At 48.9% G+C, this 27,236-nt stretch overlaps 3 protein-coding genes across 3 annotated transcripts; all 3 read right to left on the reverse strand.

The window, feature by feature from the left end:
* Window positions 1-2,559: 2,559 nt before the first annotated feature.
* LOC117042791 (zinc finger protein 239-like) lies at window positions 2,560-4,851 on the reverse strand. Its single transcript, XM_033142442.1, has 2 exons — window positions 4,779-4,851; window positions 2,560-3,419 (listed from the first exon to the last, which is right to left on the reverse strand). Exons 1-2 carry the CDS (start codon window positions 4,813-4,815, stop codon window positions 2,635-2,637), a joined length of 822 nt encoding a protein of 273 aa, XP_032998333.1. The 5' UTR covers window positions 4,816-4,851; the 3' UTR covers window positions 2,560-2,634.
* A 6,226-nt stretch (window positions 4,852-11,077) lies between these two features.
* Window positions 11,078-18,132, reverse strand: LOC117042415 (zinc finger protein OZF-like). Its single transcript, XM_033141961.1, has 5 exons — window positions 18,058-18,132; window positions 17,097-17,223; window positions 15,618-15,722; window positions 12,944-13,957; window positions 11,078-11,151 (listed from the first exon to the last, which is right to left on the reverse strand). The coding sequence occupies exons 1-5, from the start codon at window positions 18,130-18,132 to the stop codon at window positions 11,078-11,080; spliced, it is 1,395 nt and encodes a 464-aa protein (XP_032997852.1).
* Window positions 18,133-22,693: 4,561 nt separating this feature from the next.
* LOC117042745 (zinc finger protein OZF-like) lies at window positions 22,694-26,734 on the reverse strand. Its single transcript, XM_033142378.1, has 3 exons — window positions 26,704-26,734; window positions 25,812-25,925; window positions 22,694-24,196 (listed from the first exon to the last, which is right to left on the reverse strand). Exon 3 carries the CDS (start codon window positions 24,120-24,122, stop codon window positions 22,794-22,796), a length of 1,329 nt encoding a protein of 442 aa, XP_032998269.1. The 5' UTR covers window positions 24,123-24,196; window positions 25,812-25,925; window positions 26,704-26,734; the 3' UTR covers window positions 22,694-22,793.
* Window positions 26,735-27,236: the final 502 nt, after the last annotated feature.

Genomic DNA, 27,236 nt, shown 5'->3' on the forward strand with positions numbered 1-27,236 from the left:
AACTACAAGAAAGAAGATTCCACCTAAACATTGGGAAGAACTTCCTGACAGTAAGAGTTGTTTGACAGTGGAATTTGCTGCCAAGGAGTGTGGTGGAGTCTCCTTCTTTGGAGGTCTTTAAGCAGAGGCTTGACAGCCATCTGTCAGGAATGCTTTGATGGTGTTTCCTGCTTGGCAGGGGGTTGGACTGGATGGCCCTTGTGGTCTCTTCCAACTCTATGATTCTATGATTCTATATTCCGCTTACAACTACCGCCTCAATATACAGGTGAAACTTGAAAAATTAGAATATTGTGGAAAAGTTAATTTATGTAAGCAATTGTCTTCATTAGCTACTGGAGTTTAATATTTGAGATAAGACTCATGACATGCAAAGCGAGTTATGTCAAGCCTTTATTTGTTATAATTGTGATGATTATGGCGCACAGCTGATGAAAACTCCAAAGTTGAGATTGTTAATTTGGGGTTCTCATCAGCTGTACGCCATAATCATCACAATTATAACAAATAAAGGCTTGACATAGCTCACTTTGCATGTCATGAGTCTATCTCATATATTAGTTTCGCCTTCTAAGTTGAATTACTGAAAGAAATGAACCTTTCTACGATATTCTAATTTTTCGAGTTTCACCTGTATATCTAAAAGGCTGTTGTCATTATTACACGCTAAGGGCTGGAGGGAAAGTAAAGAAAACTTGCAGGAGTGAAGGGTGTACAGTCTTTATTTATGTTCAGCCTCACAACAACCCTGTGAGGTAGGCTCGGGGGAGGGAGGGCTATTCCCATTTTCCAGGTGGGTTAAATGAGGCTAACTTGGACAAGACAGGAAGGCTATATATGGGCAGGACATGAAGCCAGAACATCCACGCCCAAATTAAAGCCTCTTATCTACTGAGGCATCCGATACAACAACAGAGTGATAAGGTTACTCAGAAAAATTAACATTCAGGCTTAAAAATTAAGGCTAGCACTAGAATTTTGAAAAGGGTGTGATACTGTGATTAAGAAATAGACCTGAAATAGACCCAAGTTGATGCATGCTTACCCATGAGCAAGTCCTGAGGGTGGAAAGTTAAGTGTGCATAGGATTGCCACCTTAAATGCATTTAAACAAATAGAAAATACCAGTGTGTGCGTTAATTTAGGTCTTCCATTTGCTATCAACAGGGAAGGACTTTTTTGTTTACCAAATAATATTCTTTACATGTATAAACAAAGACGTCCGCTAGCATTTCTAACCGAGGCAACTAAGAATACTTTTAACATGGCAGTGAACAACTCCATCTGATGCAGCCTTGTGTTTAACAGCTTACCTGGTCGCCACAGGCGAGCAGGAATTCCACGCAGGCGAACAAGCAAACTGGAGAAGGGACAGATTGCTCCACTCTTCTGGCAGCCTGCTTGCTTTCTGTTGTAGCCACAAAAAAGTAAAGTCTTTATCTCCACAACTGGCAGGAGACACCAGCAGGCTGGCACAGAAAGGAACAGAGCGCTAGTCCACTTTGGTGCAGTAATAAGAAACTTAGGTTTCTATGTTGACCATGGAGGGGGTCGTCCCTCCTCCATGGGCAGCACAGTATTGCAGTCTACAGTGGTACCTCAGGTTACAGATGCTTCAGGTTACAGACTCCGCTAACCCAGAAATAACGCTTCAGGTTAAGAACTTTGCTTCAGGATAAGAGCAGAAATTGTGCTCTGGCAGTGCAGTGGCAGCGGGAGGCCCCATTAGCTAAAGTGGTGTTTCAGGTTAAGAACAGTTTCAGGTTAAGAACGGACCTCCAGAACGAATTAAGTTCTTAACCTGAGGTACCACTGTACTTGCTTTTAAGTAGGCATATTAGAGCCAGCCTGAGCCATTTTAGCTGCTTAGGGTGGAACAAATGGCATAAAACCAAAGGCTGGGAGTAAAAAGACAACAACATAAAACCATTTGCTGCACTTTCATGACATCCAAAATTAGTTGCCTGAGGCAGCCGCATCACGCTGCCTAACGGTTGGGCCAGTCCTGAGGTAACTTCTGTGGCTTTTATTTACAAAGCTACTCTAAGAACATAGAAGATAACAAAAGCCTTTATTGGACCAGGAAGTTGACGATTCTCTGGTTTGAATCGCCTGATGGTTCCAGTAACAGGTTCCTGCCTCCCTTCTCCAGGTCCTCATGGGGAAATTCTGTGTTGAGTAAGGAGCAGTTGCCTCATTTTAAAAGTTTTCTCCCAGGAGGGAATCATCCCATGTACAAAGATAGCTAAACATCAGAAAACCTTGCCGCCGGGCCCACGACACACACCAACCAACCAACCAACCACAGCCTGTCAGCAGTGGCGGCCATTTTGTGGACTGTGAGAGCACAGGACTTTTGACTAGTATCTAGCTAGGCGTCAGGGTCCAGAGTTGTGCAGGCCTTGCATGCCCTAAACCGAGCACTCGCGGCATCAGAAGTGGAGAAACCTGTGACTTTCCTAAAAGTTATCGGACTCCAACTTCTTCCACTCCCAAAGAGTCGGAGATGGCGGACGTTGCAGCCCAGGAACTCCGGGAGGGCCGCAGCCCCCCCCCCCGATTCCTGACTTCACACGGTTTCAACGCCAACAAGCTTCATGCCTTTCGACCTTTCCTCAACGGAGTGAGGTGTTTTCACAAGGCCTCGCCGACATGGGCTCTCATGCGGCCCACCAGGCTGGCGTCAAAGCGCTTGCCGGGCTCTGGGAGTTTGGCGAGGCCCTTCCGCACGTGAGCCCGCTCGTGCTTGAGCAGGCCCGAGCTCTGCTTGAAGCGCTTCCCGCACTGGGGGCACTTGTAGGGCTTCTGCCCCGTGTGGTTCCTCTTGTGCCTCGTGAGGCTGGACTTGTTGCTGAAGGTGTTGCCGCACTCGGCGCAACCGTAGGGCTTCTCCCCGGTGTGGATCCTCTCGTGCTTCACCAGGTTGGAGCTCTGCGAGAAGCGCTTGCCGCAGACCGAGCAGCTGTACGGGGTTTCCCCCGTGTGCGTCCTTCTGTGGACCAGGAGGCTGGAGCTCTGCTTGAAGCTCTTGCCGCACGCCGAGCAGCGGTAAGGCCGGAGCCCCGTGTGGTTCCTCATGTGGCGGATGAGGCTGGAGCTCTGGCTGAACCTCTTGCCGCAGTCGGGGCAGCCGAAGGGCTTCTCGCCCGTGTGCTTCCTCTTGTGCCGCGTCAGGCTGGACTTGTTGCTGAAGCTGTTCCCGCACTCGGCGCAGCCGTAGGGCTTCTCCCCGGTGTGCGTCCGGTCGTGGGTCAGGAGGGCCGACCGCTTCTTGAAGCCCTTTCCGCACTCGGAGCACTTGTAGCGTTTGTCACCCGCGCCAGGTCTCTCGCGGCTCGGTGTGCCGCCAAAGCTTTTGGCATAGAGGGGGCAGTAGCGCGGGGTCTCTCCGGGGTAGATCTTTCCACTCTCCTCGCTGCCTGGAACAGAGAAATGGGCCGTCGGGTGTCAGGAGCAAGTCGGCTGTAAAATCACACCCTGCAAGTTTGGCGTTAACTCTTTATTTGTAAGAACGTGATCTGCACAGACCGGGCAGTATGTCAGGCCTAGTGAGCACAGCAGTCCATCCCTGGTAGGTCTTGTCCTCATGGATCTGTTGCAGAGACTGAAACCCCCCCGCCTCCCCACAGCTAAGTCTCTTCCTCTCCAGGGTTTTCCCCAAGCAATCGGAGACTGCGCCTGCATGCAGCCAACCTCTCCTCGGCCCTCTTCATGCCCCTGCCTAGACCTGTAAGACCACTCCAATCATCTGGGCATTTTATCTGTGACACCGCACCCTACAGGATATCATAGGGCGGTGACCCAAAAATGGGCATTTCCCGCTATTACCCCAGTACTATGGAATTCCCTTCCCTGTGCTAGACGTGAAGCAGCCACTGTCGGTGGCTTCAGTCTGTTTTCCCTGACTGACTCCTCAGAACCTGCTTTTATTTGCCCAAGTTCCCTGAATTCATTTTTTTTTATGCTACAGCTTTACTGTGTTTTTGTTTTAAGAACTGTTCGACTGTGGAACAGTCTCAGGAAGTGGTAGACTCTCCTTCCTTGCAGGTTTTTAAGCAGAGGTTGGATGGAGACACCTGTCATGGATGTTTTAGTTGATTCCTGCATTGCAGGGGGTTGGACTAGATGACCCTCTGCACCCAGAATAGTAGCCAAGCAGGAAACCAGAGAGAAGAAGCCCCCTTCCCTTCTTCCTTGCCTTGCACAGAAATGCAGCATGAAGCTCTGTGTGTGTGTTTTTGTGTGTGTGAGAGAGAGGGGAGCTGGATCTAGACACAGGAAAACAAACTTATAAATAAGTCAGAAATTAGATTGTTCTAACAAAAGAAAAAATCTCTATGGAAAATAGCATTTTAAAATTTACTGCTCTCTGGCGCCATCTGGTGTTGCATGTTTATAGTGCATTCAAATCGCTGTTTCTTTACTAATGTAGCTCAGTGCAGAGACTCGGGTCTTGCTTGAGGGCTTCATAGAGGCATCTAGCTGGCTACTGTGAGATCAGGCGGCTGGACAAATGGCAGGCCTCTGGCCTGATCCAGCAACACTCCTTTTAAGTCTGGAGGGACGGAGCCCTTACATCCTTCTCCATCTCTCAAATAGGGTAGCACAAAATGAAACAAATGGCAAGCTAGTTTACACGGGCCATTTGAATGTTTTAAAAGCAAACATCGTAAGGACAAAAACATACAAGCAGAAAACCCACATGCACCACAAGCAAGCATGCATCTGATGACAAATATTATAAAGAAAGCCAGGGGCTCTATCGAACGCATCCTTACCCAACAAGATGGCGTTGCCACCCTCGTCTGCCTGCATGGTGTCTCTGGATACAGCTCTTGGATATGAATCCAACAAACGGACTTGCTCCCCTGGGAAGGGCAGAGTCGTGTCACCCACGTGGAGATAAAGAAAGTTAAGAAAGAATATATATTAGCCCATTTGGGGAAATGTTCTGGGTGGGTTTGAGCATGGAGTCTAGATTAGCCAGGTCAAAACTGCACATGGCCCCAAGTTGAAATACTGCAAAGTACCGTACTCAAAACAAGGTATTGTTTTTCCTTTCCTCTCTCTGTATTTAGGGTATATGCAGCACCCTAACCAGACAGGGGGACACTTCATATATCTGATAAAGTTGTCTTACAAGCCCAGGGAGCCATCTGCAAGCAGCAGTCACAGATAGCCCAGGGTGGCAACACATAGCTGTGTAATGTTTTTTAAAAAAATAAAAATCCTTTGTATTGATTTAAACCACAAGGGACAGCACTAAGCATCTCAATCAACGTCTTGATTTTTATTGATGTTAAAATCACCAACCTGACTGAGGCACATTAAGTTCAACGTGTAGAAAAATTGGATAGAGGGAGCTCTTTGGAAGCTTTTAGCTGAGCAGGAATTTCAAGAATGAGAGGGAGTGGGTTAGCAGAGAAGGGAAGCCATCTCTCAACTCTATCCCTCCTCCTCCAGTCTCTTTAGTAGAAGGTTTTTTTAAAAAAAAAAACAGAAACCAAAAAAACCCAACAAGTATCCTGCAAAGAGGCTGAGGCTGCAATGTTGTTGTTGTTTAGTGGTCTTTGTGACCCTATGGACCAGAGCACGCCAGGCACTCCTGTCTTCCACTGTCTCCAGCAGTTTGGTCAAACTCATGTTGGTAGCAAACCTATCCATTCTTAAAGAAATCAGCCCTGAGTGCTCACTGACGACAGAGGATAAGATGGTTGGACAGTGCTCTCGAAGTGACTAGCATGAGTTTGGCCAAACTGCGGGAGGCAGTGAAAGATAGGCGTGCCTCAGGGGCGTTTCTAGCCCCCTGGCTGCCAGGGGCGGCAAGCCAAGAGGCACCCCTGGGGGCGGGGCATTGTGGCATGTGCATGCGTCATGACGCACGTGCACAGTGCGATGCCACGCCCTTGGGGATGCCCCCGCAGGGGGGAAAAAGGAAAGCAAAGCGGGCGCTTAAACGCGCCAGCTTTGCTTCCTTTTCTCTCCCTTCTGGCGCCCAAAGGGGCGGCCGAAAGGGGGGGGGAGAAGCAAACAGGCGCGTTTAAGCGGCCGTTTGCTCCCCCCCCCCTTTTCATTTTCGGACGCTTCTTTCGGCGCTGGCTGAGCTGCGCCTCTGCAGCCCAGCCGGCACCGAAAGAAGCGACCGAAAGGGGAGAAAAGCGCCCGTTTGCTTCCCCCCCCTTTTCCCCTTTCGTCCGAAAGTGAAAAGGGGGGGAAAGCAAACGGGCGCTTTTCTCCCCTTTCGGCTGCTTAAACGCGCCTGTTTGCTTCTCCCCCCCCCTTTCGGCTGCCCCTTTCGGCTCCGCAGCCCAGCCAGCGCTGAAAGGGGCGGCCGAAAGGGGGGGGGGAAGCAAAGCTGGCGCGTTTAAGCAGCCGAAAGGGGAGAAAAGCGCCTGTTTGCTCCCCCCTTTCCCTTTTGCCGCCGTTTGTTCCGTCGCCCCAGGAGCAGCAGCACCGCACACACTGTGCGCTGCTGCTCCCACGGCGACGGAGCGAGCGGCGGTGAGCAGGGTGAGCAGCGGCGGGTGGGGGTGTCAAGCGGCGGCCCCTCCCACCACTCCCCACGCACCACCGGTCACCCCGGGAGGAGCAGCGCTGCACGGACGGGGTGCTCGCTCGGCCGAGCGAGCACCCCGTCCGTGCAGCGCTGCTGCTCCCGGGGTGACGGAGGGAGCGGCGGCGCGTGGGAGTGACGGGAGGGGCCGCCGCTTGACACCCCCACCCTCCGCTGCTCACCCTGTCACTGGGGGCGTACCGCCCCTACTGCCCCTCCCCAGCGACGCCCCTGGCGTGCCTGGCGTGCTCTGGCCCATGGGGTCACGAAGAGTCGGACATGACTGAATGACTGAACAACAACAAGGCTTAGGATTGTGCCACAGTATGTATTGTTTTATTTAACAGATATTTATGTCGCTTTTCAGGCCCCAAGGTCCTTTCAACACAGCCCTCAATTAAAAAAAAATAATTGCAATCCAGCACCACAGTCTTATCAGTACAAAATTTACATGCAGGAAGGTCCACTCCTTTTTCTATTGCAGCTAGCACAGAAACACAGAATGTTAGCATCATAACATGCTAGTTTTTTTGGGGGGGGGGTTGTGTTTTTTAAGGCAGGTAACTTTTGTAGCCTTATTTACAAAGCTAGGTTGCACCTGAACACTGAAGTGAAACATGCCTCCTGCAATAAAATTTTGCTGCTTTGAACTTTGTTGCCCATCTGCCTTTAATATAACTACGGGGGGGGGGCTTGCACCTTTAGCAAGCTACACCTGTGGAAAATTACCACCAGCTCTACGCATCTCTTAAATGCAAGAGCATAGGAATGTGCCTTATATAGTGAATCAGATCACTGGTCCAATCGACACTGGCTGGCAGCAGCACTCCAAGATTTTAGGCAGGTGTCTCTCCCGGCAACCTCACCTGGAGATGCCGGGAATCACACCTGGCGCCTCTCCGTCGCTCTTAGAAGCCTTTCTTACCTGTTCAGACAGCAGCCCTTGACATCGCCCCTCTCCAGCAGATTTCTTCTTCTCGACCAGCAGCAGCAGCAGCTCGTTGACACTCGTTCACTATCACACGTACTTTCTACCCCGCGTCTATCAGTTAGCACAAATCTCCGACGCGCGCGCACACGCACCGGGCTCCATCCTCGCCGCCGTCCAGGTGTTGCGCACATGCATTCATTTGAAAGAACCGCGGCTGCGTGCTCGGAATGCAGAGCCCGCAAAGCAGCCCTGAAAACGCGTCCAGCCGGGGGCCACTAATCCGAATTAAGGCAGCTCCGGCGTACACGCGCGCCTGGCAAAGCAGTTTATGGCTGGAACGAGGGCGCAAATGGAGCTTTTTAGGAGCGGGTGGCTGGAGGAACGCAAATAAGCCTCGCTCAGTTGCCCCTTATTGTTGTGCTGTGTTTTGTTGGTTGCTATTTCCACCCCTCCTCCCGCTTCCAAAGGCGGGTTTTCTTTTTCTTTCCGCTTCCCATCATGTGGTTGAAGCCAAGCCAGAAGATGGGCAAGGCTAAGCCCTCACCAATCTGCTGTTTGAGCGCATGGATGAGGGAGGCTGGAAGGAGGTTTTGAAAAGAGATGCCTTGGGGCCACTTGGGATGCGTCCTCCAAACGAGCCTGAGGGCACCAGGTTGGGAAAGACTGTCATCCTGGTCATTGCCACATTACTTTTTTATTCATCCATGCTTATCATTTGCTTTCTTTGTATTGGATACAGCATGTAAGTTCTAAGACAAAGCAGTCCTTCCTTCTGGAACAATGCACTTTACAACAAACCCCTAAGAGCTGCATCTTTCCTTCAGCTTTGTTGCTGTGATACATAACAAAAGTGCTCCACTTCTCAGTAAGCAGATTATTTTGCTTCCGACCCTCGCTAGCTCTCGTTATGTTAATTTACCCATATATATGCTACGAACCTGAATTCCACAGCCCATGAGTGTTCTGAGTTTATGCTTATTCAGGGGTGTTTCTGTAAAAAGTAATATGATTATTATGAGCCTATAATTTGTTGTTGTTCAGTCATTCAGTCAGTCGTGTGTGTCCGACTCTTCGTGACCCCATGGACCAGAGCACGCCAGGCACCCCTGTCCTCCACTGCCTCCCGCAGTTTGGCCAAACTGTGCGCTGCTGCTCCCTCGGCGACAGAGCGAGCGGCGGTGCGTGGGGGTGACAAGCGGCGGCCCCTCCCCCCACCGGTCACCCCGGGAGGAGCAGCGCTGCACGGACGGGGTGCTCGCTCGGCCGAGCGAGCACCCCGTCCGTGCAGCGCTGCTCCTCCCGGGGTGACCGGTGGGGAGCGGCGGCGCGTGGGAGTGGCGGGAGGGGCCCCCGCCTGTCACCCCAACCCGCCGCTTTTCACCCTGTCACTGGGGGCGTACCGCCCCTAGCGCCCCTCCCCAGCGACGCCCCTGGTCAACCCTCCAACATTTCTCCAATGAAATTGGGGACGTCCCATTCCGTAAATGATAATTTTACTATTTATACCCTGCACATCTTACTGTGTTGCTCCAGCCACTCTGGGCAGCTTCCAACGTATATAAAAACGTAATGTAACATTAAACTTTTTTTCAAAGAAAAACCCTTCACTGTACAGGGCTGCCTTCAGACGGCTCAGGGGTCGGATAGCCCCATCCATACCCTCCAACATTTCTCCAATGAAAATAGGGACGCCCTAAGGAAAAATGGGACATTCTGGGATCAAATCAGAAACCGTTATGGCTTCTCCAAATCAGGCACTTGGAGGGTCTGCTAGTAACCTTGGTATTCAATTATTGCAGTGTCTGCTGTGTGGGGACACTCTTGCGCCTGGTTAGGAGGTCCCATTGCTGGAAAGCACTGGCTAGACCGCTGGTGGAGGCAAAATCTCACTGGCACATCACTGTGACGTTCAGAAGTCTGCAATGGCTGCCTACATGCTGCCGAGCCAGGTTCGAAGTTCTTCTATTGATCTACAAGGCCCTTATCAATTTGGGTCAAGTATCAGCTCCCTTACCCGATCATTGAGGTTTTTGGATGCTCACAGAAGCCATGCGCTCAGGACTGTGAGCTCAATTTTATGAAACACCCTTCCTGTTAATTTAGATCTGAATTAAATGTGTGGACACAACTCCGTTGAACTTCTGGTGCCTATTGAGGACTTTTTATTTGATTTTTTATTCCTGCAGGTATTTTAACTTATGTCTGGTTTTATAGTTTTAACTGATTTTTATATTTGTGGTTTGGTAAACCTCTTAGGAAGACAGGAGTGCCTGGCGTGCTCTGGTCCATGGGGTCACGAAGAGTCGGACACGACTGAACGACTAAACAACAACAAAACCTCTTAGAGATTATGATAAATAAGCGGAACAGAAGTTGTTTAATTACCGTATTTTTCGCTCCATAGGGCGCAACAGACCATAGGGCGCACCTCGTTTTTAGAGGAGGAAACAAGAAAAAAAATATTTTTGAGGATCAGCTAAAAGTTTTGCAGCTTTTTTTGCAAAGGGAAAAGCCTTGTTTTTTTGAGGATCAGCTAAACGTTTTGCAGCTTTTTTTGCAAAGGGAAAAGCCCTGGTTTTTTTGAGGATCAGCTAAAAGTTTTGCAGCTTATGGAGCGAAAAATACGGTAAATGAATGAATGTTCCCATCATCCCTCGCCATTGGCCATTGCTGATTGGGGCTGATGGGAGTTGGGATTGCAAGAACAACTGGAAGCCAACCAGGGTCACCATCTCTGCCCTAAAAGTATGTTGTGTGATCCAAAGGGAAAGGAGCAATCCGCAGGCTAGGTAAAAGATCAGTCAAAGCCAGGGTTCAAATTAACAAAACTAAAAAAGGTTTAATGAAGTTCATTTACGATTCCAAACGTCATTTATAGAGTCACAGATTTTGAAGGGACTTTTGCAATGCAACCCCCCCCCCAAAAAAAACCTCAACACAAAATCCTTAGCTTAGCTTTGCAAATGTACTAGAAATTTTGTTGCTGCACTGCTAGGAGGACATGTTGTTGTTCCCCTGAGCAAAACGAAATTCACGTGGCACCCAAAGAAGGAAGTGTTGCAGTTACGGGCAACTTCCAATTACCCTCACAAAGCCATCTTCACACAATGCACTGAGAGCACGATGGATTTATTTAGGGTTGCCGTATTTCAAAAAGTAAGAAACCAGGACACCCCAAATTGTTGAGCTTCAATTCCACCTTGGAAATCCCTGTAATGTCCAGGAAAATCCAGACAAAGGCCAGCCCTAATTTATTAAAATGATTTATATATCACTGTTAAAACCAGAAGTTACCAAGGCGCTGTACAACCCCGTAACTTAAGGAAGTCCACCAAAACACTCTTTAACACTCTTGAGACTATAATAACGTACACCTGCTGTATCTAAGGAACAATGCAAGCTTCTTCTCAGCCTTGGGTTTTGTAATCTCAGAAGGAATTTCTCCAGCTGTAGTCTTCTGCAATGCCCACGCCATGTTAGGCTTCCCTTCCGCGTGGATTCTCTATTGAGGAAGAAGGCCCAGCCTTTTCTCACACGCATGTCAGTCCCAGGGTTCTCTTTCCCGTGTGGCTCCCATGAGGTCTTGCCAGCGCTTAGCTCCTAACAAACGGCTTTTCACGCTTAGCACTGAAGTGCTTCTTCTTTTTCGAGTCATGGGCTGCAATTACTGAAATCAAAACAAGGGAGAAAGAAATGAAACCTCTGTCACTAGATGTCAACTGCTGGCATCTATTGTTCAACATGCCGGTTGTTGTTGTTCTTAATAATAATAATAATAATAGTAATAATATTTATTATTTGTACCCCGCCCATCTGGCTGGATTTCCCCAGCCACTCTGGGCGGCTTCCAACAAAAATCAAATACATTAAAATATCACAGATTAAAAGCTTCCCTAAACAGGGCTGCCTTCAGATGTCCTCTAAATGTCTGGTAGTTGTCTATCTCTTTGACATCTGAAGGGAGGGAGTTCCACAGGGCAGGCGCCACTACCGAGAAGGCCCTCTGCCTGGTTCCCTGTAGCTTTGCTTCTCTCAGTGAGGGAACCGCCAGAAGGCCCTCGGCGCTGGATCCCATTAGGGGTGAGACGCTCCTTCAGGTATACTGGGCCGAGGCCGATAAGGGCTTTAAAGTCAGCGCCAACACATTGAATTGGGAGCCAATGCAGATCTCTCAGGACGGGTGTTATATGGTCTTGGTGGCCACTCCCAGTCACCAGTCTAGCTGCCGCATTCTGGATTAATTGCAGTTTCCGGGTCACCTTCAAAGGTAGCCCCATGTAGAGCGCATTGCAGTAGTCCAAGCGGGAGATAACCAGAGCATGCACCACTCTGGTGAGACAGTCTGCGGGCAGGTAGGGTGTCAGCCTGTGTAACAGATGGAGCTGGTAGACAGCTGCCCTGGACACAGAATTAACCTGCGCCTCCGAGCACCCCGTCCGTGCAGCGCTGCTGCTCCCAGGATGACAGAGGGAGCGACGGCGCGTGGGAGTGGTGGGAGGGGCCGCCACTTGTCACCCCCACCCTCCCCTGTCACTGGGGGCGTACCGCCCCTACCGCCCCTCCCCAGCGACGCCCCTGGCTCAGCACCCTTAACAAACTACATCTCCCAGAATTCCTTGGGGGAAGTCATCCGAAAATAGCTTAGGGCTACCATTGCCTTTGTAGTTCCATCATCCTTAACTGGGTGGTAGAGGAGAATGTTTGCAGGAACAGCCCAATTCAGAAGGGATCTCAGGTAAGAGGGCCCAGGAAAGAGTCTCTACCTGAGCCTCTGGAGATCCACGGTCAGAGTAGATCATGCTGAGTTAGCTGCATTCCTGGTCTGATTTCATTACGAGACGGCTTCAGGTATTTTGGAGTGTTTCAAGTACCTCAAACTAAAGAATAGATTTCTCTCTCACACATCCACTCCATGTTTTTGAAACATTTGGGTATGCAGTAAGACATTTCCCAAATACTGAGGATTAATAAGTTCTCACCTCTGTGGGTTCTCTGGTGTCCAGCAAGATTAGTTTGTCGAGCAAAGCATTTCCCACACTCCAAGCACTGAAAAGGTTTCTCTCCCGTGTGGATTCTCTGGTGATCTGCAAGGGTTGTCCGTCGAGCAAAGCATTTCCCGCACTGGATACATTTAAAGGGTTTCTCTCCTGTGTGGACTCTCTGGTGTCTCATAAGGACTGAAAGATACGCAAAGATTTTCCCGCACTCTGGGCACCGGAAAGGTCTCTCTCCTACATGCGCTCTTCGGGGATCCACAAACTTTGCCTGTTGAGCAAAGCATTTTCCCAACTCTTGAAAGGGTTTGTCTCCCGTGTGGATTCTCTGGTGTCTTGCAAGGTTTGTCTGTCGAGCAAAGCATTTCCCACACTCCAAGCATTGAAAAGGTTTCTCTCCCGTGTGGATTCTCTGGTGATCTGCAAGGTTTGTCCGCCGAGCAAAGCATTTCCTGCACTGGATACATTTAAAGGGTTTCTCTCCTGTGTGCACTCTCTGGTGTCTCCTAAGAACTGACTGATAAGCAAAGCGCTTCCCACACGACAGGCACGGAAAGGGTTTTTCTCCTGCGTGCACTTTCTGGTGCAGCCCAAGGTCTGTCGGGCGAGCAAAGCATTTCCCACACTTGACGCACTGAAAGGGTTTTTCTCCTGCGTGCACTCTCTGGTGGAGAGTGAGGCTCGTCTGTCGAGTAAAGCACTTCCTACACTCCAAGCACCGGAAGGGTTTTTCTCCTGTGTGGATTCTCTGGTGTCTCGTAAGGACCGAGCGATAAGCAAAGGCCTTGCCACACTTCAGGCACCGAAAGGGTTTTTCTCCTGTATGCACACTCTGGTGTAATGCAAGGCTTTTTCGGTGAGCAAAGCTTTTCCTACACTCCAGGCACCTGAAGCTTTTCTTTCCTGTGTGGATTCTCCGGTGACTATCAAGGTGCAGCGGATGAGCAAAACATCTCCCACAGTCTAGGCACTGGAAAGGTTTATTTCCCGTGTGCGTGCTTTGGTGTAGAAGGAGGTTTGTTCTTTGAGCGAAGCCTTTCCCACACTCTGGGCATTTAATAAAGGGTTTCTCTCCCGTGTGGATTCTCTGGCAACTGTCAAGATGCGACCGTCGGATAAAGCCTTTCCCACCCTCCAAGCCCTGGAAGGACTTCTCTACTGTGTGGGTTCCCCGGTGGCTCACAAGGTCCATTTGATTAGCAAAGCATAAACACCGACAAGATTTCCCTCCTGTGTGGACTCTCTGGTGCAGCGTAAGGTTCCGTTTTTGAGTAAAGCTCTTCCCACACTCCGGGCACTGAAACGGCTTCTCTCCTGTGTGGATCTTGAGGGGCCCCACAAGCTGCGAATTGCGAGGGAAACCTGTCTTGCAGACCAATGGTTTCTCTCCTTTGCGGACTCCCTGGGGTCTAGGGAGACGTGACGTTTTCGTAAAATGTCCCCCAGGCTCCGAGCAATGTTCCTTTCTTGTAGAGTTACCTGCTCAGGGAAAATAAAATACGGACAGGGTTCACTCCTGTGAGCACAGAAAACAGTATACACACTCACCCAAACATAGAATCATAGAATCCTAGAGTTGGAAGAGACCACAAGGGCCATCCAGTCCAACCCCCTGCCAAGCAGGAAACACCATCAAAGCATTCCTGACAGATGGCTGTCAAGAATACACACACATATATGCACACAGGTGTGTGTGCACACCCCACCCACCCCCCATGTGGCAAGTATATTAAGATGCGCGTGGGTAGAAGCACAAAAGCTGTGAAGTTCCCAGGGGATTCCCTTCCCCTTCCCTCTCCTCTCCTCCTGGTTTAACAAGCTGCTCTGTGAAGCCCCTCCCCTTGCTATAAAAGCGGGTGAAGTTTGGGGTGAACTGTAAGGGGAGGAGAGGGGCTTGTGCGAGTTGCGAGGGGATCGGTCAAGGTGTGGGTGAGGCCCAAAGGGAGAGGGGTTTGATCAGCACACCCTCCAAGGGCCCCTATTTTCCAGGGAGGGTCCTGGATTTACAGAAGCTGTCCCGGTGGTTTCTGATTTGATCCCGGAATCAGTGGCGGAGCTAGGCTCCACGGCACCCGGGGCGGCAAAGGAAACGCCCCGGGGGCGTTTCCGGGAGTGCCGCCGCCGCTTCTGCAGCCCCCTTTTAAGCCGAAGAGCCCGCTTTTAAGCTCTGCGGCTCAAAAGGAGGCTGTGGAAGCGGCGGTCCGACGCTGCTGCTCCCGGGGCGACTGAGCCAGCGGCAGCGCGTGGGGCTGACAAGCGCCGGCCCCTCCTGCCACTCCCCACGCTGCCGGTCACCCCGGGAGCAGCAGCGCTGCACGGACGGGGTGCTCCCTCGGCCGTGCGCTGTTGCTCCTGGGGTGACGGAGGGAGCGGCAGCGCTTGGGAATGGCGGGAGGGGCTGCCGCTTGTCAACCCCATGCGCCGCCGCTTGCTCCGTCGCCCCGGGAGCAACAGCGCACGGCCGAGGGAGCACCCCGTCCGTGCAGCGCTGCTGCTCCCAGGGTGACCGGCGTTGCGTGGGGAGTGGCGGGAGGGGCCGCCGCTTGTCACCCCCACCCGACGCTTGTCACACCTGCCACTAGGGGCGTACCGCCCCCACCGCACCCCCCTAGCGACGCCCCTGCCCGGAATGTCCCACTTTTCCTTAGGACGGAGAACTGTTGGGAGGGTATGGAGTTAGCCGACCTCTGAGCCAACTGAAGGCAGTCCTGTATAGGGAAGTTTTGTTTAATGTTTAATGTTTTGCTATGTTTTTATATATGTTGGAAGCCGCCCAGAGTGGCTGGGGCAACTCAGTCAGATGGGTAGAGTATAAATAATACAGTTGTTGTTGTTGTTGTTGTTAGTAGTAGTAGTATAAATAATACAATTGTTGTTGAATAGAATGTCCCTATTTTCATTGGAGAGATGTTGGAGGGCATAGGTCAGGTGTGGGTGAAGGGCACTTTGCAAAGGGGCTGGTGGAAATGATCAGTGAAGCAAGCAGGGCTGGCAGGCCCTCATATTCAAATATTTTAATATCACCCTTAGATTATTATTATTATTATTTAAAAGATGCTTTCAGGCAATTCATAATTACGTGCTTGCAGATGGTTTGCCAGTAATGTACAGGCACCTAAGATACACCTCTTCCTTTTACCTTGGACTGATGGGGTACCAGTGACCCCCCGAAGGTCCGGCACCCATGGCTCCTCCCCTCGTTCCAGCTGGACAATGAGGTCAGGCTTGGAGACTGGAAATCCTTCTAAGGAAAGACAAATAAGTGGCAAACAATGACTGCCAGCAGGCAATTGCTACTTCCAAGTGTCCCTTCTCCAGCCCCCCCCCCTTTACTAGCTTAGCTGACACAGGGGCGTTCTTAGCCCCTTGGCTGTCCGGGGCGGGAAGCCAAGAGGCACCCCTGGGGGCGGGGCATCGCGGTGCGTGAGCAGCCGCTGCACGAAGGGGTGCTGGGCAGCGGATTCGGGAGTCTCTGCGGGCTGCAAAGACTCCCGAATCCGCCGCCCGGGCTCCCTTGGCGGAGTGCAAGTCGGGGCAGGGAGAGGGATGGGCCAGCGAGGAGGGGTGGCCCGCCCCTCTCCATGCCCCGGCTCCGCAAGCCAGCCAGCAGCGGAGCTCAGCATAGAGGCAAGGGACGGGCCAGCGAGGGGTGGTGACACCCCTCCTCGCTGGTCGCCCCTGCGGCTCCACCCCGGCAGTGCTGAAAATAGCCTAAAAAGATTTTTTTAAAAAAATTAAAAAGTAATTAAAAAACCCCCGATGTGTCACCCCCAGCAGGGGCACTGCCCGAGGCCCCCTGCCCCCTCCGCCCCCCTTGCTACGCCCCTGAGCTGACACAGCCCAAAAGACACTCTACAAAAGGAAGGTCTTAAGATCGCTTCACCAATATTTTCATAATTCCGTGTCATTGATTGGTTTGACGCAGAGGAATGGTAGGAGGAACCAGCTGAGGAACCCCTGAGGGAATAAAACTCAGGGCCCAGAAAGTGGTGGCGGGACAATGGTGGGTGGTCAGAGGGAGAAGACTGGGAGGAGGAGCTAGGCGTAAAAGGACTTAGTGTACTGGGAGTGTCTGCGGCAGAGACAAGTTCAGGAGCTGAAGTGGAAGCAGGAGAGGAGGAAGGCCAAGAGGCAGAGTGGAGTCAGGTTGGTGAAGAAGCCAGGGGGTCACTCCCTTCTGCTGAGACAAGCTCCCCTTTCCCCTGGTCTCTCAGAACCAGAAGAGGCGTGAAGAGGGCAGAAGAGAGGTTGCCTTCATGCAGGCGCAGTCTCAGATTGCTTGGGGGGAAACCCTGGAGAGGAAGGAACTTAAGATGACTGTTGGGAGGTGGGGACTTTCAATCTCACCAAACTGATTCATGGGGCAAGACCTACCAGGGATGACCTGCTGCGCCCATTAGGCCTGACACTCAGCCAAATCTGTGCACATCATGTTCTTGCTAATAAAGAGGTAACTTGGGTGATTTACTGCTGACTGGCTCCTGCCACTCCGTTTTTGATTATTATGATTTCAATCTTTCTGAAAACACAAGGGACTTGGGGTGGGGTGGGGGGAAGCATGGCAGGACCCTTGAGCATCCAAAGGTTCTCACTCCAGCTGAGGAAGAAACGTTCTTACCCAGCGAGGCAACGTTCTTGTAGTTCTCCAACATGACGCCCTTGTACAGCCGTCTTTGTCTGCGGTCCAGCAGAGCCCCTTGGCCCTCTGTGAAATACACGGCCACATCCTCAAAGGTCACTGGCCTCTGTGAGAACAAAGAGCCCCTCCTTCAGTCTCCCAGGAAGTTACAGTGACCCTCTCCCCAGGAAAAAAAGAACCCTCGATTAGGAGACATAACCATTTTGCCTAGGAACGTTCTCATGCATCCCATAGAGGAGAGAATCCAAGGACAAGCCCCAGAATGAAGAATCAAATGGTTTAAATTCATGGGCATCCAAAAGGGTGTGGGGTGTGGGGGAAGAAGGCAGGTTTGTCCCCCACATGCTACACAGTGAAACCTTAACTCCCTGATTCTCAACTTTTGTTGTGAGCCAAAGAGCAAGTTTCTAGCATTTGTGGAACCCTGAGATGTGAGACAGGAACATGCAGTGGTACCTTGGTTCTCAAACTTAATCCGTTCTGGAAGTCCGTTCCAAAACCAAAGCGTTCCAAAACCAAGGCACGGATTCCAATAGAAAGTAATGCAAAACGTATAAATCTCTTCCAGACTTTTAAAAAAACAACAACCCTAAAACAGCAATTTAACATGGATTTTACTATCTAACGAGACCATTGATCCATAAAATGAAAGCAATAATCAATGTACTGTACTATAAAATATTTTTTGTTTAGGCAAGCCTATCCACACATGTAGAATGCTCGACATATGTTTTAATCTGTTTTTTGCCGTATGGTTGTTTTTTATTACTTTTTGAGTATTTTAAATAGTTTTTGACTTTTTTACTGATAATTTTATTGCTTTATTCTTTTTGTAAAACGCTTTGAGGTTTTATTACAATTGAGAGGCATATAAATTTTGATGAGCTTGTTAAGTAAATAAATAAACAAACCTTCCAGCTGTTACCTGGTAACGTCCTACCTGAAATGGTTCCACTGCGCCCCTTTTCTTTGTTCTAGAAGGAAGAGGCAATCGGGACTGAATCCTTGTTGGCATTCTGCGCAAAGTCCTTGCGCATGTGGGGAGGAGGAGGAACAAGGGTGGAAGCAAAACGAAAGGGAGACCATTTCAGTAAAATACATTTTCGGGAACAGATTGTATCCGAGAGGCAATGTGATGTAGTGGTTAGAGCACTGCGCTAGGACCTGGGAGACCAGGGTTCGAATTCCCACCCATTTATGAAGCTCGTCACCTTGGGCCAGTGACAGTCTACCTCACAGGGTTGTTGCAAGCATAAAACGGGGTAGAGGGGAAACCACATATGCCATCACCGCAAGCTCCTTGGGGAAAGCTGGGATAGAAATCTAATAAATAAATGAGAGGCTGTTTGAGATCATCTGGAGTGAACAGACTTGAGGAGAGGGAATGACACAGACTTGCTGGGATTCGAAAGCAGCTCCAAAGGGAAGGCGCTGGGCTGCCGCTGAAGCATGGCAAAGGCTGAATCCATCTGAGATTCCTGCATTGCAGGGGGTTGGACTAGATGACCCTTGGGCCCCAACTCTCAAGATTCTATCATTCTTTCCTTTACATTTGTACTGCCGAGATCTTTTAATTATACCCTGACTTTGGGAATTGGTAGTGAAAAACCATGTTGTTTTTTTTAATCAATCACCAAAACGGCCCTCACATTTGACACCCCGCTCTCTCCCGCTGCCAAAATGCAAGCGCGCCTTTCCTCCTCTGCAATGAAGCGTGCAAAGCGAAAACAAAGGAATGCACCACTTCTCGCTGTCAGGCACGCGCAGCCCGGGCGGGTTGCATTTCTCTTCCCCTTGCACCTGCCCTCCTCCTTCCCCCTTGCAAGACCCATTAAACCGCGCGCGAGAGACCCCTGCGCCCACCACCCACCCGCTTCTTACTACAGGGAGGCAGCCAGCAGGCAAGAAACCTCTAATGCGTCGGGGAGCTGGTAGTCCTGCTTTCGCCTTTCCAAAACGCAAAGGGTTGTGGGCGTTGTAGTTTTCAGGATTGTTGCCGCTTTGTTATACCAAGGGTCCCCGCCCGTATGAGGCATGGCAGATAAACTCCGATTGCATATGGTCTGAAGGAGATGGCAAAAGCTGGGAATGTTTGAGTGCGACTCCCTTGTGTGTGTGCGCGCGCGTCTGTCTGTCTGTCTGTATCTCTCTCTCGCTCTCTCTCTCTCTCTCTGTGTGTCTGAAAGAAGTCCTTCAATTTTTTTTCCTTTTCTATTCCCACCCCCTTTTCTTCTATTTTTTGGCTTTCCTTTGGTGTTTTTCTTGTCTCTTTGTTTTTGTTTAGTTTCTTTTATTTTGTGGTATTATTAGTTTTGATAAAATCGTATTTTTAAAAAACAAAACAAAAAACCTGACCTTTTTTGGAGAAATACACCTGTACGGGGCTTTTCCTCTTTGCTTTCCCCCCTTTGCAAAAAAAGCTGCAAAACTTTTAGCTGATCCTCAAAAAAACAGGGCTTTTCACTTTGCATAAAAAGCTGCAAAACCTTTAGCTGATCCTCAAAAAATAGGGCTTTTAGAGGAGGAAAACAAGAAAAATATTTTTTCCCTTGTTTCCTCCTCTAAAAACAAGGTGCGCCCTAATGGTCCGGTGCACCCTACGGAGCGAAAAATACGGTATTTCAGTTACAGGTAGGTAGCCGTGTTGGTCTGCCGTAGCCAAAACAAAACAAAATAAAAAATCCTTCCAGTAGCACCTTAGAGACCAACTAAGTTTGTTCTTGGTATGAGCTTTCGTGTGCACGCCAAGAACAAACTTAGTTGGTCTCTAAGGTGCTACTGGAAGGAATTTTTTATTTTTTATTTTGTTTATGGCAGACCAACACGGCTACCTACCTGTACCTGTATGCTTGGATATTGCCATCTTTTTGCAGTGTCAAACTGATGCGGACATTGGCTGCATGGGCTACAGGCAGGCTTAACCCCAATCGTTGAGGCTGTTTGTTAAAAGATCCAATAAAAACTGATTTTTTAAAAATATTAAGTTATATGTGTATTTTATATAATACACAATTGATTTTTTTAAAAACATAGCACCACAGAATCTTAGAGTTGGAAGGGACCCCAAGGGTCCTCTAGACCAACCCCCGGCAATATAGGAATCTCGGCTAAAGTCTCCATGACAGGTGGCTATCTGACCTCTGCTTAAAAACCTCCAAGGAAGGAGAGTCCACAACCTCTCGAGGGAGACGGAGACCGTTTCACAGCTCTGTTAGAAAGTTTTTCCTGATGTTTAGCGGGAATCTTCTCTCTTGTAACTTGAAGCCATTGGTTCGAGTCCTACCTTCCAGAGCAGGAGAAAACAAGCATGCTCCCTCTTCCATGTGGCAGTCCTTGAGATATTTGAAGATGGCTCTCCTATCTCCACTCCGTCTCCTCTTTCGCAGGCTAAACATACCCAGCTCCTTCAACCGTTCTTCATAAGGCTGGGTTTATATTGCAGCCCTCCATTTGTTGCTGGACTGCAACTCCCATCACCCCAGGCCATTTGTGCTGACTGGGGGCTGATGGGAATTGGGAGTTTATATGTGTGTGTACGTACACAAACACACACACACACGGAAAGAAAATGAGAGCCCTGTTGTCTTATTACACCAAAACATGACAAAGTTGCCCCATTTTTCTATGAATGATTTATCTGCTGGTTTCTAAACCAGAACTTAAAAAAAAAAATCTCTACAGCATTTTGTTTTGAGTGTTGGCCTAAATGTTGGTAGGCCGGGGTCTAGCCCCACCCCCCACCACAGCCATAAAGCTTAATGGGTGGCTTTGACCTCCCTCAAATGGTTGCTGTGAAGATAAAATGGGGAAAGGGAGAACCACATACATACACGTAGCCAAAACTGTGGAAACCTTTTGGGGAAAGTGTATTTCTGAGGTTTGATTGCTCATAACACCACTTTTTGGGAGGCAATACCATAAAATTAAATAGCATAAAATACCATTTAAAAAAAAAAGGGATGCGGGTGGCGCTGTGGGTTAAACCACAGAGCCTAGGGCTTGCAGATCAGAAGGTCGGCAGTTCGAATCCCCGCGACGGGGTGAGCTCCCGTTGCTCGGTCCCAGCTCCTGCCCACCTAGCAGTTTGAAAGCACGTCAAAGTGCTAGTAGATAAATAGGTATGTTCTTCATAAGGCTGGGTTAGGTAAACGGCGTTTCTGTGCGCTGCTCTGGTTCGCCAGAAGCGGCTTAGTCATGCCGGCCACATGACCCAGAAGCTGTACGCCGACTCCCTCGGCCAGTAACGCGAGATGAGCGCCGCAACCCCAGAGTCGGACACGACTGGACCTAATGGTCAGGGGTCCCTTTACCTTTACCTACCATAAGATTATATATCAATGGAAAGATAATTTAATGAAGATATGTAATGCAACAAAGTTTGTTCAATGACCTGTATTCTGTCAAAAAATAGAATCTGTATTCTATCAAAAGGGACGCGGGTGGCACTGTGGTCTAAACCACTGAGCCACTTCGGCTTGCCAATCAGGTCGGCTGAGTGAGCTCCTGTTGCTCGGTCCCAGCTCCTGCCAACATAGCAGTTTGAAAGCACGCCAAAAAGTGCAAGTAGATAAATAGGTACCGTTCCAGTGGGAAGGTAAGCGCAGTTTCCATGCACTGCTCTGGTTTCGGTGTTCCGTTGCGCCAGAAGCGGCTTAGTCATGCTGGCCACATGACCCGGAAAAACTGTCTGCGGACAAACACCGGCACCCTTGACCAGAATAGTGAGATGAGCGCTGCAACCCCAGAGTCATCTGCGACTGGACATAATCATCAGGGGTCCCTTTACCTTTATCAAAAGTTATAGCCAAATAACCAGAAAAAGGAAACACAACTTCCTTAGGCTGATATGCAGTAGCTTTCCTTTATTTGAATGTAGCCAATGAGCACAAGTGTTGAGAAAGCCAATCAGGTGTTATGAGTCATCAAACCTTGGACAAAGCACCGTCTTTCGGAACCGCCCCCCCCCCGGAAAATCCAGACATATGGCAGCCCTACAGGAGAGAAAGGGTTAAACTCTCTCTTTTTAAATATGATTTTTATTAAATTTTGTGTTCTACAATCTCAAATAAACATTTTACATCAATGTCTTCCCTTCTCCTCTTTCCATTGATCATTTTACATATCTTTTAAAATATATATATGTAACTTTATTAGTAATAACAACATAATACAACAATACATGAAAACAAAAAGGAAAGATTGAGGCATAACAGAAAAAATTCACATCATACTAATCCAAACTCATCATGTCCAAAAGAAATCTGGGAAAAAAGTAAAAAGGAAAATTACAATAAAAAGGAAAAGGGAAAAAAGAAAAAACTAGACTAGCCTCTTCTCAACACCGTGAATATCTTTTACGTATTTTATATAACCACTATAATAAAATAAATAAAATACTGGTAATGACTTCCACTGATCACACAACACTTTGCGTCTTTTAATTTCATGACTGCTGTCACCATCTGCAGTGATCATGGAGCCCAAGAAAGTAATCTCTCTCTCTCTCTCTCTCTCTCTCTCTCTTTTGCATATTTTACAAAAACGATACCAATCAGTTTTCCATGGAATACATCCATCAAAACTTATTTACAGTTGTTCTTGAACATTCAAGGTGGCGTGAAAGATAGCCAAAAAGCTTCTCCCACGTTCTGAACAGTCATGGGGAGTATCTCGTGTTCAATGACGAGTGACCTTGCGGGAACGTTTGTTGGGCTTCTTCTTCGTGTGGATTCTCACATGTTGAACAAGGTTTCCTCTCTCGCTGAAGCTTTTCTCACAGTGGGGGCATTCATATGGTTTCTCTCCTGTGTGCATTCGCTCGTGTCGAACAAGTTTAGCTTTCTGTATAAAAGCTTTTCCACACTCTAAGCAAACGTAAGGTCTCTCCCCTGTGTGAATCCTCGCATGAATTATCAGCGATGACCTGCGGTCAAAGCTCTTTCCACAGCGCAAGCATCTGAACGGATTCTCGTCTGAATGCTTTTTTCTGTGATGATGTTGGAGAGCTGAACTTTTGCTGAAGATTCTCCCACAGTCTGTACATTTATTCTTATGCATTCTCAAATGCTTAACAAGGCACCATTTCTGACTTAAACGTTTGCCACATTCGGGGCACTGATATTGTTTCTCCCTTCTGTGGGTTCTCTTATGACTTATAAGAGTCGAACTGCACCGAAAGTTTTTCCTGCAGAACGAGCACTGGTAAGGTTTCTCACCAGTGTGGATTCTCCTGTGCAACTTGAGATATGAACTATCTCTGAAGCTTTTCCCGCAATCTGAGCAATTGTGCAGTTTTTCTCCTCCGTGCGTTTTCCTGTGCCTGCTATAGTTAGACAAACAGTTGAAGCTCCTGCCGCAGTCCAAGCATTTGTAAGGTTTCTCTCCTGTGTGTGTCCTCTTGTGAACTTTAAGGTGCTCGTTCGCTCTGAATCCTTTCCCACACTCCGAGCATTGGAACGGCTTCTCTTCTTTGTGGATGTTTTCGTGTCTAGCGACGTGCGCTTTGCTCCGGAATTTCTTCCCACAGTAGGAACACCCGTGTGGCTTCTCTCTGGTGTGGACGCGCCTGTGGAGCTGAAGGTCTCGGTTCCGTATGAAACTTTTCCCGCAATCTGCGCACGAGTGAGGCCTCTCTCCTGTGTGGATTCTCTCGTGTGAGCGAAGGTTTGACTGCGCGCTGAACATCCTCCCACAGTCCGAGCACGTGTATGGCTTTTCTCCCGTGTGGGACCTCTGATGTATAGCAAGGTAAGTGTTATTACAAAAGGTTTTCCCGCAGACGGAGCACTTTTCCGACTTTGCTACTCCACGTCTTCTGTCCGGGGCTTTAGGAGGAGAGTTTCTCTTTGGTCTGCTCTTAATTTGTGCCGGCTCTTTGCTTTTCTGGGCAGGAATGGCTTCGGCCTTTCGATTCCCAAGACGCTTTCTCCGAGGCCACTCGGCTCCGTGCCAGGTCCGAGAGCTCTCCCCATTTCTCTGGCTCGCTTCAGCCCTTTGCAACTGCATCTCATCTTGCTTCCCCAGGGCAAAACTTTCCGGCTGAACAGCTTTCTTTGTATTCTCACTCACCTGCCCATCTCCTGTTGGAATGAGACAGAAAACTGTCAATGTGTATTCTGAGGAGTTTGGAGGAGGAGTTTTGATTTGATATCCCGCTTTTCACTACCCGAAGGAGTCTCAAAGCGGCTAACATTCTCCTTTCCCTTCCTCCCCCACAACAATCGCTCTGTGAGGGGAGTGGGGCTGAGAGACTTCAAAGAAGTGTGACTAGCCTAAGGTCACCCAGCAGCTGCATGTGGAGGAGCGGGGAAGCGAACCCGGTTCCCCAGATTACAAGTCTACCGCTCTTAACCACTACACCACACTGGCTCTGAAAGGAGCTACGAACACTATAGGAGCAGGAAAAAAATCATGGAAGCTTCTCAGGAGCCATGGGCTACTCACAGCTAACCTATGATTTATGCATGGTGTCGGGAAAGCAAAAAGGGGGCAAACTTTGGAACAAACCCTTCTGACATCCCTGCCTACACCACAGGGTTGTTGTGAAGATGCTATGAGGGTAGAGGTGGGATACACAGCCCAGATGCCCTGTTCTCACATGGGACTTGCAGCAATCTCCCTTCCAAGGGACTAATTATCTCCAGGCCTGATTTGCTTCCCCACTGTTGCACAGGCCACATTTGGGGGGCTCCAAACCAAGTGTGCTAAAATAATAACTATTATTATTATTATTATTATTATTATTGAAACAGAAGTTTCTAAACAGTCTTTTTAGAAACAGCTGTATGTAGGGCCCCTGACCAAAATCTATTCCAGCTAGAGCCGGAATGCTAAAAGTGTCAGTTTGCATTTCTTACTGCAGAAAAGTATTGATCTGATGTATAGAGATCTTTCCTATTATACTTAATTCTGGAAGCTTCTCTGTGTGAAAGAAGCAAGCAGAAGGTCCATGATGTCTGGGTTATTCCTTCAGAGAAGCCAAGTACAGCTGGCTTAAACTGGTTCTCTTATCTCTTCTGTCAAGGTCATGCTGACTACAGTGGTACCTCGGGTTACAGACGCTTCAGGTTACAGACTCCGCTAACCCAGAAATAGCACCTCGGGTTAAGAACTTTGCTTCAGGATGAGAACAGAAATTGGGTGGCGGTAGCGGGAGGCCCCATTAGCTAAAGTGGTGCTTCAGGTTAAGAACAGTTTCAGGTTAAGAACGGACCTCCAGAACGAATGAAGTTCTTAACCAGAGGAACCACTATATAAAAGAAAGGCCAGAAGGAGCCTGGGTTTCACATTCTCTTTCTATCTCTTTTCCCCCTGGTGTGGTGTTCTGTATATAGATAGTGTTAAGGTTTAGTCTTATTATAGGTTATTTTAAGTTTAAGTTAAGCCTGCTGCAACTGGATTTCTTATGAACAGTGCCAGTGAAATATAATTGCCTCTGGTCTATTTTTTTTTTGGGGGGGGGATCCTGCAATGTGTTTAACTATACGGTGGAATCTGCTCTGGATCAATATTGAGTATAATTTCATTGAGAAACAGGAGCACTGGACTTTTAGCATTCTTTCCCTCCCCGTGAGGGGCACGCTGTGAAAAATGAACACAAAACAACCTGCAGGCTTGCATAAAGATCTAGTGTGGCATTGCGAATGGCCCAGCTCCGAATGGCTCCTTGCCAGCCTCCGTTTCGAAATCGCCCACCTGAGCTACTGCCTGGTGGGATCTCATGCTCCTCGTGTTCCTGGTGATCAGGTGCCCACAGCACTTCCCCTCGCTCCAGGAAGGAGATCAGGTCTGGTTTCGAAGGGTGAAATGCTGCTCATGAGAGGAAGAAAACAAGAGAGTGTGGGGGGAAAACATCGCCTGTTTTGGTATGTTACCGGAAATAAGAACTCCTATTGTTAGTTAGATTTCTTAGCTTTCACCACAAGGTCCCAGGGTGAGTTCAAACCACTTTAAAACGATGGAGGGCTTCCTGCAGATGCCATCTTATCAGGAGATAAGTTATAGGAATTAGACCTTTAGTATGGTGGCACTTGGCCAATGTTCAGCCCAGATGCGGAGGTCCAGCTCCAAGGGCCTTCTGGTGGTTCCCCCACTGTGAGAAGTGAAGTTACAGGGAACCAAGAAGAGGGCCTTCTCGGTAGTGGCGCCCGCCCTGTGGAATGCCCTCCCAGCAGATGTCAAGGAGATAAGTATTCATACAACTTTTAGAAGACATCTGAAGGCAGCCCTATATCAGGAGGTTTTCATGTTTGATAATTATGTTTCTGTTGGAAGCCACCCAGAGTGGCTGAGGCAACACAGTCAGATGGGTAGGGTACAAATATTATTATTATTATTATTATTATTATTATTATTATTATTATTACCCTTTGAAATTCCCTCCCGTTAAATGGCACCCTACAGAAGAACTTCCTCTTCCAAGAAGCCTTTTCAGTAAGTCGAACGGAATCCATTCAACTTCCAAAACTTTTGGAAACCAAAGCACGGCTTCCGATTAGCTGCAGGAAGCTCCTGCAGCCAATAGGAAGCCGCAGAACCCCACCCGACGCTCGGGTTCCAAAGAACGTTTGCAAACCAAAACACTCACTTCCGGGTTTGTGACGTTTGGGAGCCAAAATGTTCGAGTTGCAGGGCGTTCGGGATCCAAGGTACGGCCGTAGATATATTTCCCAGTCTGCATCTGTATTGGAATTATGTTTAGATGTTCACATTTCTTATGATTTTTTGTGCCTGCCACTCTGGGATCCTTTGGTGGGAAAGGCAGGAAATGAATGTAATAATTATTACTATTGATGACGATGCTATTGTTTAAAGCACCAGGCCCATGCTGGGTTCAACACTATGGCTCCGTTACGGAGACCTCCACGGATCATGGGTAACCCCCCCCCCACTGCACAAACGCACCATTTGCAAGCGTAGTCACACATCTGCCTCCTAATGTGCGCATGGGATCACCTATTGCTGCAAAGAGGCATTTTATAACCCCTGAGATCCAACCAGCCCACCCTCGCCAGCTGTTGCAAGGCAAGGGTCAAGTATAGGGAGTCCACATCCTGGACCAGTTATAGTTTCCAGATGTTTTTTTTCAAATGCAGCCACCTGTAGGGCATATCACAATAA

This window comes from Lacerta agilis, chromosome 2, assembly GCF_009819535.1.
Source record: "Lacerta agilis isolate rLacAgi1 chromosome 2, rLacAgi1.pri, whole genome shotgun sequence".
Classification (NCBI taxonomy): domain Eukaryota; kingdom Metazoa; phylum Chordata; class Lepidosauria; order Squamata; family Lacertidae; genus Lacerta; species Lacerta agilis.

Bases quoted from the DNA above. Each gene is read 5' to 3' on its own strand.
- LOC117042791 (XM_033142442.1), bottom strand. From the start codon at position 4,815: ATGCAGGCAGACGAGGGTGGCAACGCCATCTTGTTGG. The intron at 3,420-4,778 runs GTAAGGATGCGT...TCTCTGTTCCAG, and splicing joins TGGCAACGCCATCTTGTTGG to GCAGCGAGGAGAGTGGAAAG.
- LOC117042415 (XM_033141961.1), bottom strand. From the start codon at position 18,132: ATGCCAACAAGGATTCAGTCCCGATTGCCTCTTCCTTCTAGAACAAAG. The intron at 17,224-18,057 runs GTAGGACGTTAC...TTGTTCTCACAG, and splicing joins GCGCAGTGGAACCATTTCAG to AGGCCAGTGACCTTTGAGGA. The intron at 13,958-15,617 runs GTAAAAGGAAGA...TTCCCTGAGCAG, and splicing joins TGGTACCCCATCAGTCCAAG to GTAACTCTACAAGAAAGGAA.
- LOC117042745 (XM_033142378.1), bottom strand. From the start codon at position 24,122: ATGCAGTTGCAAAGGGCTGAAGCGAGCCAGAGAAATGGGGAGAGCTCT.